The 18775-nt window shown below is 38.3% G+C and overlaps 1 protein-coding gene across 7 annotated transcripts; it reads right to left on the bottom strand.

The window, feature by feature from the left end:
• Window positions 1-2902: 2902 nt before the first annotated feature.
• Window positions 2903-18130, bottom strand: LOC120720816 (protein NLRC3-like). 7 transcript variants are annotated; one of them, XM_040010608.1, is made up of 11 exons: window positions 17981-18130; window positions 17734-17798; window positions 15652-15829; window positions 14261-14346; window positions 10830-12606; window positions 10057-10230; window positions 8552-8719; window positions 7779-7952; window positions 6569-6739; window positions 4794-4866; window positions 2903-4369 (listed from the first exon to the last, which is right to left on the bottom strand). In XM_040010608.1, exons 2-11 carry the CDS (start codon window positions 17753-17755, stop codon window positions 4283-4285), a joined length of 2910 nt encoding a protein of 969 aa, XP_039866542.1. In that variant the 5' UTR covers window positions 17756-17798; window positions 17981-18130; the 3' UTR covers window positions 2903-4282. The 7 variants fall into 7 exon arrangements, with proteins under 7 accessions (XP_039866542.1, XP_039866546.1, XP_039866547.1 ...); XM_040010612.1 differs by having other exon boundaries at window positions 15652-15817; XM_040010613.1 differs by lacking the exon at window positions 17981-18130 and adding an exon at window positions 16279-16341 and having other exon boundaries at window positions 17734-17961.
• Window positions 18131-18775: the final 645 nt, after the last annotated feature.

The raw sequence follows: 18775 nt of genomic DNA, 5'->3' as shown, positions 1-18775 counted from the left end.
TAGTGACCAGAAGAATCATGGACACAAGCAGCAGAAATCAGCTTCCTCCAAAGGGTGGCCTGCCTCTCCCTTAGAGATAGGATGTGGAGTTTCACTAGGGCATTGTTCAGGGATGTCCCACCGGGCCTTGTGACAGACTGAGGGAGCCCTGGAGAGAGATCTCTCAGCCGGTCTGAGAGATAATCCTGATTGTTGGATCCACAAAAAATAATTTTTGTTTCTTTATTTTAATTAACAATTTACAAAAAATAAATAAATAAATTGACAAAATAAATAATAGTGTTGGGTCTGCGCTTCAGCAGGCCGCTAGTTTAGAGACTTATCACGCATGAAGAAAGCAAGACGAATAGCTTAACCAGTTTTTACTTGCTAGCAAGGGGAACCGCTCGGTAGCACCTCTGCCCTCGGTGTCAGACCACTCCAAAGAACCAGCACCCCTGCAGCCTTAAAAGCCAGTCAAAAACTGAGGCACTGGTGTGTGGGATGTGGGTGTTTTTGTGTGAGTTCCTGGGTCATCTCACCTCACCCTGTATATGGCTCAACCCTTTTTTAACAGTCTCACCATACACACAGCACAGGCGAGGACATAAAGGACAGGAAGTAAAACATCCTCACTAAATAAGGACAGATAATCTTCACCTACTTTTTGTTTTTGAAGGCCTGCCAAATGCTGCTATCATTTTTCGTATTTTCTGTATTTATCTTACCTCGGATGTCTGCAGTTAACACTATAATGTTAAGTACACATGCCCGTGTACTTAACATTCAAGCACACAAAACAAACACGTATATTACTACTGACATGCCTGCACTGCTGAATTGTGCATTGTGTTTATTCTTTCATGGACGATGTCTTATGAATGCAAATGTTTCTCAGGTCAACAAGAAAACCACAGAAGGTCAAAGTCCATTAATAATGTGTAAGTATCCTAAACATTACTACAGAGGAGCCTACTTCTGTTTGCTCTGATCGTTTTCTGAAGTTGATATGTTATATTTTTAAAAATGAAATAAGTGAAATTTAAATTTCCTGCTTATTTGCGTCAAAGATTAAAATGAACTGCAGATGTGCTGGAAGTAGAATTCATCAACATCCATCATATGAAAGCATAAAACGTGATATGAATATGTGAGAAAATCAAACAGCTGGTTTGTCTGACTGACCTTTATATCAATTTTTTTTCTTCCTGTCGTTTAACAGAGATGCTGAATTGCAAGAACTCAGTGAAGACGGTTTCTACTCAAAAAACCCAAACAGAACCTGACCAACCAACAACTGTTTAGGACTGTTGGGACCACATTAAAGGGAAAAAACAGAAGGATACTATTAATTTAAAAGAGCTAAATGTTGAAAGTAAAACTAAAATATTTTTCTTAAATAATGTCCAAATGTTGGAAATGTATTTGAAATACCTCAGTGAAAAGAATTGAAATAATTGTCTAGATAATCATAAAAAGTGTACAGTTAGCAGGAAGGGGGGGAAAAAAACCAGCTACAATCTGGGTTTGGAGTTTTGTTGCTGTTCCTTTTTTTCTTTGTCTTCATATATATATATATAAACAACTCATGTTACTCTTTTGTTAATATTTTACATGGAGAGTAAGTACAAAGATTGTTTTTAAAATCTTGACTAAATGTATTCATTGCATTTTAACACCAAAGTAGCATTCATTAGTACTAGTTTAAAAGAAAAGAAAACTTGAGATAGCATGACTCAAGGACTGAATTTTATTTGATTTCATTCAAAACAACAAAACTCAAAAAGAATAGCCAAAAAAACACAAACATGAGTTTTCTAAACCAAAGACACATAAATGTGACAAAGTTATTTTCAGGCTACTTTTCACTAAACAGAAAAGCTAATGAATAAACACAATGCAGAGTTTGTGTGCTTTTACTGAGAGACACTTATTGTTGGATTTGCAGCTGGTTAGATCCTCATCTGGTGGTCTCAATGGGGACTTTGTGGATCCATGCAGACCACAGAGGAGGAGAAGGAAAGAGCAGGTGTCCCAGGTTGAAGCTCAGACTGTTTCAGAAGTGTGGGGTAGCTAGTGAACAACGCTGAGCTTTTCTGATTGCCTATGTGGAAAATGCCTCAGTGCCTAGATCTTTTCCAAGGAGGGGGATTCTTCTTTCTCTGCCTTCCTTGAATGTGCAGGGCCTGGGTCTCTGAGACCCTGTCACCTCAGGAGTGCTCATCCACACTCTGCAGTTCTTTCTGACATCTGTCTTTAGAAAAAATACAGCAAATATTCAAACCCAAAGTAAAAACGAGGCGATGTGAGTCACAGATGCGAGAGCTGCCTGCTTCTGTACTCCTGTTCCACCTGCTGTTTTTTTTTAAATGAAGCCTCTAAGAAAATGTCTTTCAGTCTGTCAGTTTCCTGTGTGCTCACTATAATCAATGCTTCATTTGTCAAGTCCCTTTTATTTTAAATATGCTGCCATGTAAAATAACGTCAACGCTTGACCCTTCTCGTCATAGCTGTGTAGATCTCGAAAAATACCATTTGTTGCTAGAATTTTAGAAGAGGTTGTGGCTAAGCATCTTAAAAAATACTTAATTGTCCTTCTTAGTTCTCCACCTCCTTTTTTGTTTCTCCATCCGTGTTGATGAAACAACGATACATAGCTGACACGAGTCAGGACAGACCTGTTTGTCTAGATACAGCTGAGATTAACTACGGCACCAGGAAACGTCTTTTCTCAAATCTCTTTTCTTTTTTGGTGTTTTGGTCCCATGAATTGGAGGAAACATGATGGGCGTCAAGACTGGGCTCCAGAGGAGCTTTAATTGGAAAGCTGTGGTGGTGGGTGACTAATTAAGCTAGAGGTCTGAATTTGATCGACATGACAGAAAAGCAGGAAGGAAGTCGTTCCATGAGTCAGAGTCATTCCTTTGAGTCAAATCCACACATTTATTGATCCTTATTATCCATATAAAACATTAAGGTTCATTATTGACAGATAACTAAAGCTACGCTCACACTGCAGGCAAAAGCGCATCAAATCCAACTTTTTGACCCTATGTGACCCATATCCGATCATGGTCTGACAGTTTGAACAGCACAAATCTGATATTTCCAAATCCGACCTGGGTCACTTTCGTATGTGGTACTGAATCAGATACATATCTGAAGACAAACCAGTCCCACCACTCCTGGTTCCGACTCCGTGTCCATATATACTTGTGCACGGAGGTAGCAGCCACTGCTGCAAACAAGGCCATTGTTAAAGCACGGCTCTCTTTTGTCTCAGTGTCCTTTCCGTAATTAATTTATCAAAATTCTGTCGGTTGAGACTGTGCAGAAATTGATAGACTGCTGCAACAACCTACTGGCTTTGTAGCTGCCATTTTTACTTCTGCAAACAGAGCGCGTTGTGTGTGACATCTTCTTTTGCACACGCGGGCCGGTTTGAGGGCCGTGAACTGTTCACACTAGAGCACGTTTGCTGTCACATTGTATTTGAAGTGTGAACAATCAGACAAAAAAAAAATCAGATTTGATCAAAAAATTGGAATTGAGACCTGCAGTGTGAACGTAGCCTTATTCATCAGCTGAGGAATTTCAAACTTCAGACTGCTGCCAATTGTCTTCACCCAGGGAAGTCACATGACTGTGTAACATCTCTAACAGTAACAAAACAACTGATGGATTTAGCATCCATGAAAAAATCTCTACCTCCTGCACTTCATCTGCTGAACCACTGGATACTTTCATTATCTAAATTACTGAAGATATATAGTACACCAAACTCTGGACAGTTTGCAATTTTCTACAATAGTGTTTATATCACATGTTCCCAGTTATTATGTTAGAAAGTATAAAACAAATCTATCTTTTTTTCAATTATTGAACATTTTTTACCTGATCAGTTGCACTATACACATTATGTAGATGAAAAAAACATTTACTCTTTCAAGAAGGATACTTGAAGTCATTGTCACACGATATTATTCAAAACCATGATAAATAACTTAAAATTACATCAATTATACAAAAGATATTGAAATGTATTTAGGAAACTTTTCAAAGAAAATAAAACTGAACCTAGTGTCTGCAAAAGACACTGTGATGAAAGAACACAAAGGGATGACGATAGATTCTACATGGTGTCTAACAGAGGAGCTCTCAGAGCATTTTTACAGCACTGTCAGCCATCTGCACGTCTGATTTCTGTCACTGCTGGATGAAGCTCTGCTGTCCACTCCACCTCCCTGGCCCTGTCACAGCATCACTACACACAAGCTGCTGGTGTTTCAACCTCTCTGGACCATCAGGACACGCACACACACCACACACACACTACACACACACTACACACACAACAAAGACAAACAACTGTGTTTATGGGTCCTTCCATCTGCAAAGACAAGAAAGGGCAGAGTAGATAAATGAGTGTTTGCAGAGACTGTCTTCATCATTTTTCAGTGTTAAAGCACATCCAGTATTAAGTATTATTGATCTTTCTTGATGCATGCTCAATCATCCAGGTACGTACATCCCAAAAGGTTGATTCTGTTCATCTGAACGTGGTGTTTTCAGTGAGAGAGAATTTGCATTAATGATTAAGGAACTGACCTCGTAGCCCATTGTTCATTCAGTGGTGCTAGTTTCAGTGATTGTGCAAATGTCCTGTTTATAAGGTTGGGGAAACCTGCAGTCAGCTGAGACTGAAGAAGTCACATGAACAAGTGATGAAATGTTTCTCCCACTAAAAACGCTACATGCAGATGAACAGAATCAAATTTTTGGGTGTTATTAATATTATTAAGGGCAGCACTGACTTGTTTGGACAAGTCTACAGTGGAGCTTAACCGCTGAGAGGCCTGAATGCTTCCTTGCTGCACAAACACTTTACTAAAACAAACAACAGAATTAGAATGAAAACAATGGGATTTGAATGAAAACGATGGAATTTCAATGAAAAGAACAGAATTTGATCAAAAACAAAAGAATTTGCATGAAAACAACAGCATTTGAATGAAAAAAATGAAATTTCAATGAAAAGAACGGAATTAGAATGAAATGAATAGAATTTGAATGAAAACAACAGAATTAGAATGAACAGACCAGAATTTGAATCAAAACAATGGAATTAGAATGAAAACGACAGAATTTGAATGAAAAGAACAGAATTTGATCAAAAACAAAAGAATTTGCATGAAAGCAACAGCATTTGAATGAAAACAATGGAATTTCAATGAAATGAACGGAATTAGAATGAACAGACCAGAATTTGAATCAAAACAATGGAATTAGAATGAACAGAACAGAATTTGAATCAAAACAATGGAAATAGAATGACAAGAATAGAATTTGAATGAAAACAAAAGAATTTGCATGAAAACAACAGAATTTGAACGAAAACAACGGAATTTGAAAACAAACAACGGAATTTGAATGAAAACAACGGAATTAGAACGTATAGAACAGAGTTTGAATGAAAGCAACAGAATTCTAAAATAAACAATAGAATTTTAATAAAAAAGAGTAGAATTAGAATGAAAACAACAGCATTTCAATGAAAAGAACGGAATTAGAATGAAATGAATAGAATTTGAATGAAAACAACGGAATTAGAATGAACAGACCAGAATTTGAATCAAAACATTGATTTGGAATGATGAAAAAGATTCACAGGCCGGAGCTGAGGCTTTGTTATTGTGCATGAAAACCTTTGGTGCTGAAGAACTGACTAACAGTATACAGTCAGCTGATGAAGCAATGTGCCTCCTGCCAATGAATGGATTTTCTGTTGTTTCACTAAGACCAAAGGTTGCTGTGTATTGTTGAACTTCTTACCTGTTGCTAAAATATCAGCTTACTAATATACATGGAGGCTACTACTGAACAAATGTCAATGAAAGCACTGACAGTAAGACATATGCAATCTTGATTCCTGGAGGTTATGATCCAGGTCATAATTTTCTGTACTGCATTTACTCCTCCACACCTGGAGCAGTGGTGTTCATTTAGTAAGCAGTTTAATGTAATTTACACGTGAAGGCTGACCACTGGTTCGAGATTAAATGGGTCTGGCTATAAACTGGGACCTGTCAAGACTGACAGATCCTGCCTGCTTCCTGCTTCCAACATATCTCTGTGCGTGTGTTTCTTGACTAATTTTCCTGCATCATTTTGGATTTCCATGATAGGCGAGTTGGTTGTTTTCTTTGTAGAATGTTTTGTTTCTGGACAATTTCTTCCTCTAAAAATTCTGTAAAAATATTTAATACACCTGTGTGATTTGATGTTTCTGTGTTCATGTCTACAGGAAATAAAGCTTGTTTCCAGCTGACACCCTTACAAATCCATTTATTCTCTGTAGATGTGAACATTAGTTATCGTCACATCAACTCAAACACATGATCACAAACTTCTGTGTCATTTGATTGGATGTCTGTTGTCTTTCTGTCGAATATTGAAGCCTGCCACTGTTCTCTTCTTATAGCCTCACTGAGTTAAGAAGACTGCAGATGTACAAGAAACACTGGGTCACTGATTTCACACTGTGTTATACTGGGAAAGCAGCCTGGACTGAGTCCAAGCCTCTACTCACTTGAGAACCTCCAGTGTGTGATGTGGGCTGTCCACAAGCTCAGACAGCTGCTTCACATGTGATTCCTGCAGGTTGTTCAATGTCAGGTCCAGCTCTCTCAGATGGGTGTTGGACTGAAGAGCTTTGAACAGATAATCACAGCTGGTCTCTGACAACTTGCAGCCCCATAACCTGAATGAAGATAGAAGATGTAAGTTTATGAGGCAAAATCTGTGGTAAAATCATTTAAGGTTTGATAATTTGTTCAGAAGATTTGAAATGTTCAAGTTTAAAAAATTTAAAATCCAAACAGTTTGAGCCAACAGGATGGAGGTTCAGACAAAAGGTACAAGTGAAAAAAAGAGCTCTCAATAATCTGACTGACGACATGCTGTTTGTTCACTGAAGAAAAAAGAAAAAAATAGGGTCTTGGAGAGCGGGGGTATGAAATTCTGACAAAAATCCTAATTTTTAGATCAAAATTGTGAAAAAAGTATTTACATTACTTCAGTTTTAAAGATTTAGTTTGAAAGAAATGTATATATTTGAGGACACTTTTATACCAGACACATTTTAAAAGCTGGCAATTTTTATATGTGTTATTTTTGTGATGTAACCTGCCAATAAACTCTGATATAATGCATCAAATGGCAACATTTATAGTAATATTGTATATTATCCCTTGTTATTTAAATCGATTAATAATAGTTTTTTTAAACTCAAATCTCCCTGAACCCCACCTAAACTTTGTCTTTGTCTTTCAACACACAAGCAGCAGCATGACCAGAAATGAGAGAAAAACAAGTCTGATTGAAAAACCTTTTGTAGCAACGGACTCTTTGGCCACTATTGACAGACCTGTATAGCTAGCATTACCCAGCATGCCATTCAGCAGTACAATTTGTAAATGTGCAATAATTCCTGTCACAAACTGTTTCTGTTCCACAGATTCCTGTGTGTCATGACCTTTGTACCATGAAAACGAGTTAACTGTAAATGATTAATCAATGTGTTGTATACCAAGAGTTGATAGCAATAATGTTAATCAGGGTGGAGCCCAGATGTGGGCTGTTTGTCTTAAGATAAGTAACACAGTTTTAATGTTTGAAATGTGAACCATTGTTCTGCCACAGTTAAAGTGTTAATTAGGTTAATGTCAGGATGTATGTGTAGGTTAATGCCAGCTTTCACATCATATATATCTAAGTACAACTAAAACATGGTGTCTGACCTGAGAGTCTCCAGTCTGCAATCTGAAGTCTTCAGATAAACACACAGCTGCTTCACTCCTGAATCCTGAAGGTTGTTCCAGCTCAGGTCCAGATGTTTCAAATGGGAGGGGTTGCACTGAAGGGCTGGAAGCAGATGATCACAGCTGATCTCTGACAAACTGCAGCGCTGCAATCTGCATAAGGAATTTTAAAAAATGTGTTTATTACTCAGAGTCTGTGCTTGAAAGCATCCAGTGTCATAATATGTCAGGAGCTGAAGAAGGTCAGCACTGAGCTAGGATAGTCCTGGTGAGCGGTTGGCACTAGCTCTCCTGGGGTTTTTTTTGCTTTGCTTTTTCTAGATGTCATGCAGGTCTACCTCTGAAACTGCTGGTCAGTCATTCCTCACTGGTGAAAACATTCTTAGATCACTGTAACTGTGTGTGGCAAATACCTTCATTAAAATAGCTAAATATGTAGCAATGTATTAAATTAGGCACTGATCACAAACTCCAACACTGAAATGAAAGCACTACAAACCCCAGTGAAGGTGTAAAGTACAACTTTAGCGCTGCAGTGGCTCTTTGTGCTTTCTGACACAAATAACTCGTCATCTTAGCTTCATCTAGTTTACTGTCACTGTTCAGCAGTGTCAGTTTGTAAATGTGCCAAAATTCCTGGTACAAACTATGTTCCCAAGATGTTTGTTAATTAACACTATACTATACTTAGACTATAAATACTATACTATCCGGGATTGGGATCTAAGCACAGTTAAAATTTGGTGTCTAACCTCAGAGTCTCCAATAGACAGTGGGGATTCTTCAGAAAACCACAAAAATGCTTCACTCCTGAATTCTCCAAGTTGTTGTAGCTCAGGTTTAGATATTTCAGATGAGAGGGGTTGGAATTCAGAGCTGAAGCCAGAGAGCTGATATCTGACAACCAACAGCTCTCCAACCTGAATAAAGAATGAAAAATGCAGATATCAGTCATCAGTGAGGTTCTCTTCAAGATTAACGCACAGAAGTTTTTATCATGGATTCTAAAATCATTATTACATCAGTCTTCAAAGTACAAAACTGTTAAAGAATGGTGGACACTAAATAAATATTGAAACAGCTGGATCTGACCACGTGACTTTATCTGTCTGCTGAGCAGAAGTCAAAGTACCAACATGACAGAGTTATCTGAATGTGTTTCCTTTATTCTTAAAATAGAAACAGTGGTCAGTTGATCTTTTTTCATTAGTATTTTCTACATGAACACTATTACGGTTTCAGTCCTAATCTCTACACTAGACTGAAGCTCTAAACCTGAAGTGAACTGAAGTGACATTACCTGAGCTCAACGTCTGAGTTCATGAGAGCCTGAAATGGTCTGCTGAAGAATGTGACTGACAACTCTTTATAAAATGTTCTTTACACTCAAACTGGTCAGTAGTTTCTCTTTAAAGATTTAGTGCTGAAAATATTCTCTATCTACAGAACAGATGATTTAGAACTATACTCTTAGACTCTAGGCAGGCACTACTTCACAAACCATGGTAGTCTGTCTGCCTGGTTAGTGAGGTTATATTGGGCTGGTAAAGGCAGCTTTCAGTCTGCTGTCAATGCAGATCTTCTGTTTTTTTATGACTTCTTGTGTTGTTATGTTGCTTTACAACAACATAAGCGATATTTGGTGCTGTAATACTCAAAATGAGTTAAAACAGGATCATTTTTAGAGGAACAGAAACTTTAAAAAAAAACTCTCAGCTTCCCTCTTCTTATAGTCTTTTTAAGAAGCCTCTCTCTTCTCCAGCTGTTTTTAAAAAATCCTCACATACATTCAGAATCCTGCTTTGCTGTTATGTTCCGGACTGTGTCAGGCTGCTGTTTTCTTTAACACATACATCACCAAAGCAGTTGTGTGGGTTGTCAAAATCTCTGTAGCCTGTTTTTATCTGCTATTTATCAGAGTGACTGACACCCCACACAGACCCTAACGCCTCATCACCAATCACCTCATCTTCTCTGACTGACTGAGTTTGACCTGTGGAGGCTGAACAACTGTAAAAATATCTCTCTACCATAACCTGACTTCTGTCAGCTTTTAACTTAACTTTGCTCAAGTCTGTCACGTCTGTTTAGAGCCAAAAGTAAAAATTATCGTTCAGCCATTTGGAAAAGCAAACATTTCTGAAATCAATAACACTTCTATATATTTTTGTTCATACAAATTGTGAACCTTTATTAGCCAAGAGTGTAAAACTTAGATCTTTGATTAAACAACAACAGCTCCAGTCAGCAAACTCACCTCAGAGTCTCTAGTCGACAGTCTGGACTAGACAGTCCAGCAGACAAAATATTTAGTCCTGAATCGTGCAACTTGTTTCCAGTCATGTCCAACTCCACCAGATTGGAGTTGTCGGATTTGAGAGCTGAGGCCACAACTTCACAGTGAGTCTCTGAGAGATGACAAGCTTTTAGTCTGTGACAAGAGAAAACATCAAATATGTTATTATAAAAGCAGGAATTTTGCATTGTAAACACAGACTTAGTGAATAGGAAGACAAAACAAAGGGATTTCATATTTAATATACAGATAAAAACAAAATTGTGTTACATTTAAACCATGATCATGTCCACATTTTGTCAGTGAAATCTGATCCTCGTCAATGGTAAATGGATTCATTCTTATATAGGACCTTGCTACTCTACTTGAGTAAAAGTTTTTCTACTCAAAGTGTTTTATAGAACCTGCCTCATTCACCTTTTCTATAACAATGTTTTAGATTATAAACTAAAGAAGAGAAACATTTGGACTGTTTCCTGTTTTAATTTGGCTCCAGAAGATTTTGAATAAAGTCAGTTTAATGGAAAGATTCACCTGTAAATGGTAAATGGCCTGTATTTGTATAGCGCTTTACTAGTCCCTAAGGACCCCAAAGCGCTTTACACATCCAGTCATCCACCCATTCACACACACATTCACACACTGGTGATGGCAAGCTACATTGTAGCCACAGCCACCCTGGGAACTACTGATCTAATCTGATTAATTGTGTTAATGATCACAACAGGACTCACAGAGCCTTTCTGCAGTTGCTCACAGCTGGAATCAGTCTGTGTCGTCCTTCATCTGATGTGTTGAACTTCTGCAGGTCCAACTCATCCAGAACCTCCTCCGACATCTGCAGCATGTAGGCCAGAGCTGAGCAGTGGATCTCACAGAGTTTTGTCTCTGATTTCAGGAATTCTTGGATCTCCTGAAACACTGAGCTGTCATTCATCTCAATCAGACAATGAAAGATATTGATGCTTCTGTCAGGAGAAATTTGAGAACGTCTCATCTCTTTTAGGTTGTTGATGATTTTCTGGATAACTTCTGGGTTGTTCTCTGTCTGACTCAGCAGACCTACTAAGAGTCTTTGGTTGGACTCTAGTGTGAGGCCATGCAGGAAGCGAACAAACAGGTCCAGAGCGCCATTTTTACATTGGAGGGACTTTTCCATGACTTTGCTCAGAAAAATGTCCAGAGATGTCTTGTTATATTCTTCCCCCAGGACTTCTTTTAGTACCTCTGTTGTCCTGTTGGTGTAACAGTGAAACGTGTAAACAGCAGCCAGAAACTCCTGAATGCTCAGATGAACAAAGGAGTAGACTGGTTTTTGGAAAATCACACACTGTCTTTTAAAGATTTCAGTAAAAACCCCTGAATTAACTGAGGCCTCTGTGACATCCAGACCACACTCTTCCAGGTCTTCTTGGTAGAATATGATGTTTCTTTTTTTCAGATTTTCAAACGCCAGCTTCCCCAGCTTCAGAAGAACTTCCCTGTCAGCATCCGTCAGCTCCTGTGCACTTGTTTCATGTTCTTTTTGGTACTTGTGCTTATTCCTCTTTGTCTGAACCAGTAGGAAGTACGAGTACATGTCAGTCAGGGTCTTTGGTAGCTCGCTTCTTTGGTCTGTATTCAATATGTACTCAAGGATTGTGGCAGTGATCCAGCAGAAGACTGGGATTTTACACATGACATTGAGGTTTTTGGATTTCTTAATGTGGGAGATAACTCTGGACAGCTCTTTCTCACTAAATCTCATCCTGAAGTACTCCTCCTTCTGAGCGTCAGTGAAGCCTTGCACTTCTGTTACCCTGTCAACACATTTAGGAGGTATCTGATTGGCTGCTGCAGGTCGGGTAGTTATCCAGATGAGAGCCGAGGGAAGCAGATTCCCTTCTATGAGGTTTGTTACTAACTCATTGACTGATGATGTCTGAGTAATGTCAGAAACAACCTTCCGGTTAGTGAACTCCAGTGAAAGTCGACTTTCATCCAGGCCATCAAAGATGAACAAAAGTTTACAAAGAGTCAGTTTCTCTGTGGTGACTTTCTGTAATGTTGGATAGAAAACATGGAGCAGCTCCAGAAGGCTGCACGGCTCATCTTTAACGAGATTCATCTCCCTGAATGAAAGCAGAATCACTATGTTGATGTCTTGGTTTTCCAAGCCCTCTGACCAGTCCACAATAAATTTCTGCACTGAGAAGGTTTTTCCAATGCCAGCGATTCCGTTCATCAGAACCACTCTGATTGGTCTCTTCAGGCAAGGTAAAACTTCAAAGAGTTTGTGACACGTGATTGTTGGGGCATGAACGGTATCTGTTTGTGAAGTAGTCTCCAGCTGTCTCACTTCATGTTGAGTATGAACCTCTTCACTCTCTTTGTCTGTGATGTAAAGCTCAGTGTAGATTGTGTTGAGGAGGGTTCCACTTCTTGAGTCACCAAGTCCTTCAGTGACACGTTCATATTGTCTCTTTAGATGTATTTTATGTTCATTTAAAATCTCCTGCAGACCAACATCTGCTGTTAAAAAAGAGCAAATATAACACAAAAAGAAAACAGTTATGCTTTTATTACATCTAACCATAACATTATTTAAATGGTTTGCAATAAGATTTTTTGAGATTTTTTGATTTTTTTTTTTTAGATATTTTTAAGAACACATTAGATAATTTTTTTTCTCTCAGACCCTCGAGATGTGTTCATGTGTTTATGTGGAGAACAATTTAATAAGAAACTAGAAAAATTTGCATTTCCTGCGAAAATGCTGTGTGGATGCCTTAACGCTGAAACTATCTGCTGAAAAAAGCTGAAAAAGTTGAAAAGTTGCAAAAAGTTGTATGGCGGTGAAGAAACTGAAAAATCTGCTGAAAACAGGTAAAGAAGCAGAAATTTTTGGCTGAAAAGTGGTGAAAAGCAAAAAATTCAACTGAAAAGGGGAAATGAGGCTGAAATTTGTACTGAAAAGAGATGAAAAGAAATTTCGCTGTGAGCAGGGTTCAATGTGGAACAGAAAACCAGAGCTTCCTTCTTCAAGCAGGAACAAACTTAAAGTTTTACTAAACCTGCTTTCTAGAACATGCTCAGCTTTTCTTGGCAGAAGTGTGTTTTGTTTTTATTTTTGTTTTGTTTTCTGTTTTTGTTCAGCAAGTGAATCTGCTGAGCAATTCGTGTGAAAATTAGGGAAGCGCAATTACAGAAAAACCTGCTGTGGGCTGTTGGTCAAAGTCTGAGGCTCTTGTTTAGGATGATTTAGGATGTTTGTTTCTGATACACAATGTTCTTTTGTCTCCATTTTTATTATTTCACATGTCTGAGCTCACTGTGAACCTTCATCAGATCATCTTTTCTATTAACTGTAATGTTTGGCCTGCAAAGTGTCTTATTCTTGTTACTTTGTTGGCAGTTGCCAAACAATGAAATTGTGCATTACCACCAACAACTGTTATGCAATGTGGACTGAAATGTCGCTGATAAAAAATATTGCAAATGTTTATGGGAAATGAAGTCCTTATCTAAGCACTTTCATCAAGTCATATGACAGCTGACAGAGAAAGCAGAATAGAACCTCTCTGTTGAGAAAAACTCAGTTTTGTGGATTTATTATTATACATATGAAGAGAGAACTGGTGGTTATGGTTAGTTATACTTTCAGATAATCCTCATATAATGTGGCTAATTCAAAAAATTAAGCACTTCAGTTTAGGAGAGGGGATTAGAGATGTGCCGTACTCAGAATACAGCTATCCACCATCAATGAATTTTGTAGTGCTTTCTTTCTAAAGATAGACACAAGTATTCCAGTGTGTGCCAAAATGTTACACACATTGTAATCCTGCATTTTTTTGATTAGGGCAGTCTGTATCTGTAAAACTGATGGTCAAAGAACATCACACTCTGTCAAAACTTTTAATTTTTCAGTATGTAAGTGGGCAGCTCCAGTTTGTTTTTAATTATTTTTAATCAACTTGCCAATAAAAGCCTGTGTGTCTTTATTACACAATAACACTTATTAAAGATCGACAGTTCCACCTGGAGTACTCAGTTCACTCCCCTCCCCTATGCCACATTAAGTACCGAGGATGTATTACATAACTCTGACTGTAACAGTTTTTCTCAGAAATGAGTCCATGAATAAGCGGATGCTTAATCCTACTTTGTAGACAGCTGCTCTTACTGGATATCTGCAGTTGTGCTTCAGTCCTGGATTTTTCTGGTCCACGGCTGGTAGACACTGGATCCTCTGAGATCGCCTTCCTCTCTCTGTGAACACATTTTTTAATCGTTAAAGTCAATTGTTGTTTATCAGTTTTAAAAATGGATCAAAATTTGACAACTGTGCAGACGGTCTTATGGCCAAAAGAGGAACGAGAAAAGGGAAATACTTTTTAAGATGAAGAAAACTAGAGCTTGAATCATCAATGTGATGTTTGCTTTTGATTTCATCAACAGTAATAAAGTGTTTTCCCTGTCAGCCTGTCTTACCTAACACTGATCTGTGTCCAGTTTTCAACAACTACAACCTCAGCCAGGTGTAGTGATTGTGAGTGCAAGAAAATAATTATTATAATAGAATGTGTTAAATTTGCTTAGATGAGAGGGTCCAGCAGATCAGAGGAATAGGGAAGGATTTGTCTGTGTGTTTTAGTTTGGCTTAGTTGTAGACCTGAGAGTGTGTAATTGTGTAGAGGGAAAGGAATTTATGGACACTGGGAGTCTGCTGTCATAAAAGGAGACAGGAAGCTACAGTTGGGGGTTGCTGATGCTTGTACCTTTAATAAAAGCTCATAATTGTCATAACTTAGAAGTAGGTTTGCAGGAGACTCTCCACATGCTTACCTGTAAAAGTGGATGCAGAGTGGGGGTCTCAGTGCTTGTAATCTGTTAACTTTTTTTGTAGAGGAATTTGGTTTAGCTTCCATGAGGGGAGATTACTTTTATGACCAGCAGGAAGTCACATACACACACACACACACACACACACACACACACACACACACACACACACAGTGTTTTAACTGTTACACTCACATACCCACACGCACACTCACTCACGTGCACTCACATAAACACACAGGTACGCACACACACAGGCACTCACGTGCTCGCACGTACACACACAAACACAGAGTTTGCATCGTCTTTCACTAGCGTAAAGAGCAGTAGGGAAGACGATATACTTCAACTAACAGCTGAATTTCATTTGATTAAGCTGACTGTGAATATTTTATATGTTTGGAAACAAAGTTGTGGGGAGTTGCTTCGTTGTATACTAGCAGCATTAGTCCTCTTAATGCTTCCTTTGTCTTTCACTCAGTATTTTGTATGTGAGGATCATTTATTTTACTCACACTTGTTTATGTAGTGATGTTGCTGACATAAACATTTACATTTAACATAAAATATATTATAATCTTGTGCTGAAACCGTTTTAATTTGAAAATAAAAATGACTTCAGTAAGAACTGGACTAATAGGGTGTACTGTTCACATAAAGGTCAAATTTAAATGGACTCGTGGTTACACACTGAGGGAGGATGAGAAAATCTTAGTAGAAACTGAGTCTTACGTTGTGTCTGAGGGTCCAGGTTCATCCCTGAAGTTTAAAGGATCAATTCTGGAGCTGTCACTTCTCATAGAAGGACAGCTGGATCCTGCAGACTCTGCTCCAGTCTTTTCTTCAGACTCTGCTCCACTCTTTTCTTCCTCAGCACAAATGTTCATCTTGTGAACTTCTGAAAGTGAGTTTGAGAGGTAAACCAGAAACAGTGAGTTCACATTAGCAGAGGTTATTAAGTTACGGTCAGATTTCTCCACTGAGCCAATTTCAGAATTGTCATGTAAACTAAAAACCAGATCATCATGATACACAGGGAATAGAGAGAAACTAGTTTGTGCAGGCACTAGTTTGTGGATGCTGCTATGTTAACCTGCCGTGTTGAATACATTGGCTGAGATGGGCAGTATCATTACCTCAATCACATTTTATGAATGTACCTAGAGACCAGCCATACAGGTACTATGCCCAAGTCAGAGAAGAAGAAACCTGTAGGTGTTCAGACCATAGAGGAAAACCTTCAGACTCAAGATATGAATCATACCGATGTTGTATCATCTGAGAACGGGCTCCATTTACCAAAGACAAGAAAACATGGGACAAAAAAAGAGACGACTGACAGTATACTGATATACTGACCAACAAATTGTCATCCTCTTCCTCCTCACCTCAATCTTTATCTTCTGAAGTGAAGTCGGGGCTCTAATACACAAAAATGTGCATAAACATGTATGTTTATGGTGTTGCAAATACTACAACCCGGACAACAACCCAGCTTAAAAATAACAGCTGGTTAAGCGAACATTATGCCAGCAATTTTTAGTCTGAGTGTCCTAAAAATCATTTTTTCACTCTCATAAACTTCTTTGTCCAGTTTCACATCGCATGACAGTTTTTTGCTAATTGAAAAACAAGGTTAAGACATTTAATTTGAATTGGTTGAAAAGCAGAAGGATAAACCAGACTTAGCAAAGAACCACTTTTTTAAAGTGTATCTGGGGGACTTTGTTACTGGCAGCCTGCCACACTATCACAAAAGCTTAAATTATTCCAATTTTATTAACTGAACCTAAATCTTAAACCTGAATTTTGCATATCTTAACATAGTGTCCAGTGTACCCTTGAAAAGAAATGTGGAAACTGCACAAATGGAGAACAAAAAAAGGAAACTATTGAAGATGAAGAGTATCTGAAAGTGATGCTGTAGCAAATCCCTGTCACCACAAGGTCCCAACACAAACAGTCAGACATGATCAGATTGACGTTTTTTCTTTTGTTTTCACTCTTTTTTCAAATTGAGTCTGATCTAGGGTCAGGGACCAGCCACTGCAGGCTTCATGATGCCATGGACTGGCCTTTCCAGAGCCCAGACCTCAACATTACTGAAGCAGAGTGAGATCACTTTGATGAACAAGGGAGAAAAGGGAAGACAAACTGCAAAGAAGAGCTTGGAAGTTGAAAACTATTCCTGGCAATAATTTAAAGAAATTACAAGAAAGCTTGTCTAAGCGATTTCACGCTATGTTGAAGGATAAACGTGGCCGTGCCAAGTAGGTCTAAGGAGCTGTTTGTTTAACAGTCTTTTGTTTGTAAGTCCAAACATATCAACAGGCCTGAAATTAAAATCTTACTGTTAAAGAACATTTGCATGGTCTGTGTCACAATCCTAAATGTTCTTCCTACGTGTGGAAAAGAATCAACAATTTGTCCTTACAGTCAGCACACTGTGTATATAGTGTATACCTGTTGAACCAGTTCCACAGCACAAGCAGATAACACACACTCGCTCAGTTTGTGTTATCAGTCCATACAGTGACCGTTATTTAGCAGAGCTCAGCCCCTATGGCCCATATCTGCCAACAACAGATCAGATGGCCTCTCTCTCTCTCTCTCTCTCTCTCCCTCTCTCTCTCTCTCTCTCTCTCTGTACGCACTTTTATTGAATCTTATTTTTAAGAGCCCACAAAGAGCTAAACTGACTGCAAAGCATTTAAACATAGTCTTTTTATGTTTTTTAATTATTTAATTATTTAGAGATGGGATGTTAGCAGATGTTGTCATAATAATGGGAAGTAAAGAAGTACAAATACTTACTGTATTTTAGTAGAGTTGTCATGAATTACTGGCTGTGTGACCCAAATGAAGGCTGATGAGACGCGCTGACAACATAAAGTGAAAATGCACCTTCACTGAGTGGGTAGATAGTCCAACAAGCAAAATTAAAAACACATTTTGGAGAAAAATCAATACTAGTACCACTAATTACTACTAGTAGTAGCAGTACTCCTATACTACTATTAATAATAGTAACAATAGTCAGGATCCTACTGTGGTTGCTGACCTGCGTCAGTTTATCCTTTTGCTTTCTCTTTCTCTCTCTGTGGGGGTGTGTTTGCTGTGAGTGAACATTAAACCACGCCTGCGTCCTCTGCTGACGTCCAACAACACAAAAACAAATATTTCCTCAGGCACTCCCTTTAGCAAGAGACTTATACTTTTTTCAGAATCTACTTAATAATATATAAAATGCATTTTACAGTCACTATTTTTCTATCATACCCTTCATTAATTTATTTTAAAAAATGAATTCAGCTTTTTTTTTTTTCTTTTTTTTCCTGCCCGTCCCGTTTGGTTCTTTTGCCATCAGAATTATTGTCTAAAGGCGAAGAAAGATGCCCAACGGATTTACTTTACCAAATAGACCATCACAGCCTTGCCGTAATGGTCTATTTGATTCACCTTTTATTGTTTTGGTTTTTTTTATTTTCACTCGCTAAATACGGGACAGACTTGACTGGGGAAAAGAAAGGGGAGAAAGAAAGAGGGAAAGAAAAACAGTGGGAAAGAGGGACGGGGATAAAGGGCAAAAAACAAAAACCAACAAAATAAGCAGACAAAAAATACATCTATCAATCACCTGGATCACCTGTTGAGAAAGAAAAAAGAGAGAACAAGCAGAAGTAGAAAAAAGAGGACCGTAATAAACAACATCACGATGATCTATGGGAATATGACAGTAAATACTAAATATTAAACATTATTGTGCAGCACGTAAGATCGACAGCACACAGTGTGCTTTGAGGTAGGAGGGTGTAGTTTGTGTGTGTGAGCACCTGTGTGTACACCTGTGAGCATG

The sequence above is a fragment of the Simochromis diagramma genome, unplaced genomic scaffold (assembly GCF_900408965.1).
Source record: "Simochromis diagramma unplaced genomic scaffold, fSimDia1.1 OVJJ01000155.1, whole genome shotgun sequence".
NCBI classification, from domain to species: Eukaryota; Metazoa; Chordata; class Actinopteri; order Cichliformes; family Cichlidae; genus Simochromis; species Simochromis diagramma.
This window is presented reverse-complemented; position numbering and strand designations above follow the sequence as displayed.

Coding starts and splice junctions, on each gene's coding strand:
- LOC120720816 (XM_040010608.1), bottom strand. CDS start 17,755: ATGACAACTCTACTAAAATACA. Junction 15,830..17,733: donor GACAACTCTACTAAAATACA/GTAAGTATTTGT, acceptor TTTACCTCTCAA/ACTCACTTTCAGAAGTTCAC. Junction 14,347..15,651: donor CCTGGACCCTCAGACACAAC/GTAAGACTCAGT, acceptor ATGTGTTCACAG/AGAGAGGAAGGCGATCTCAG.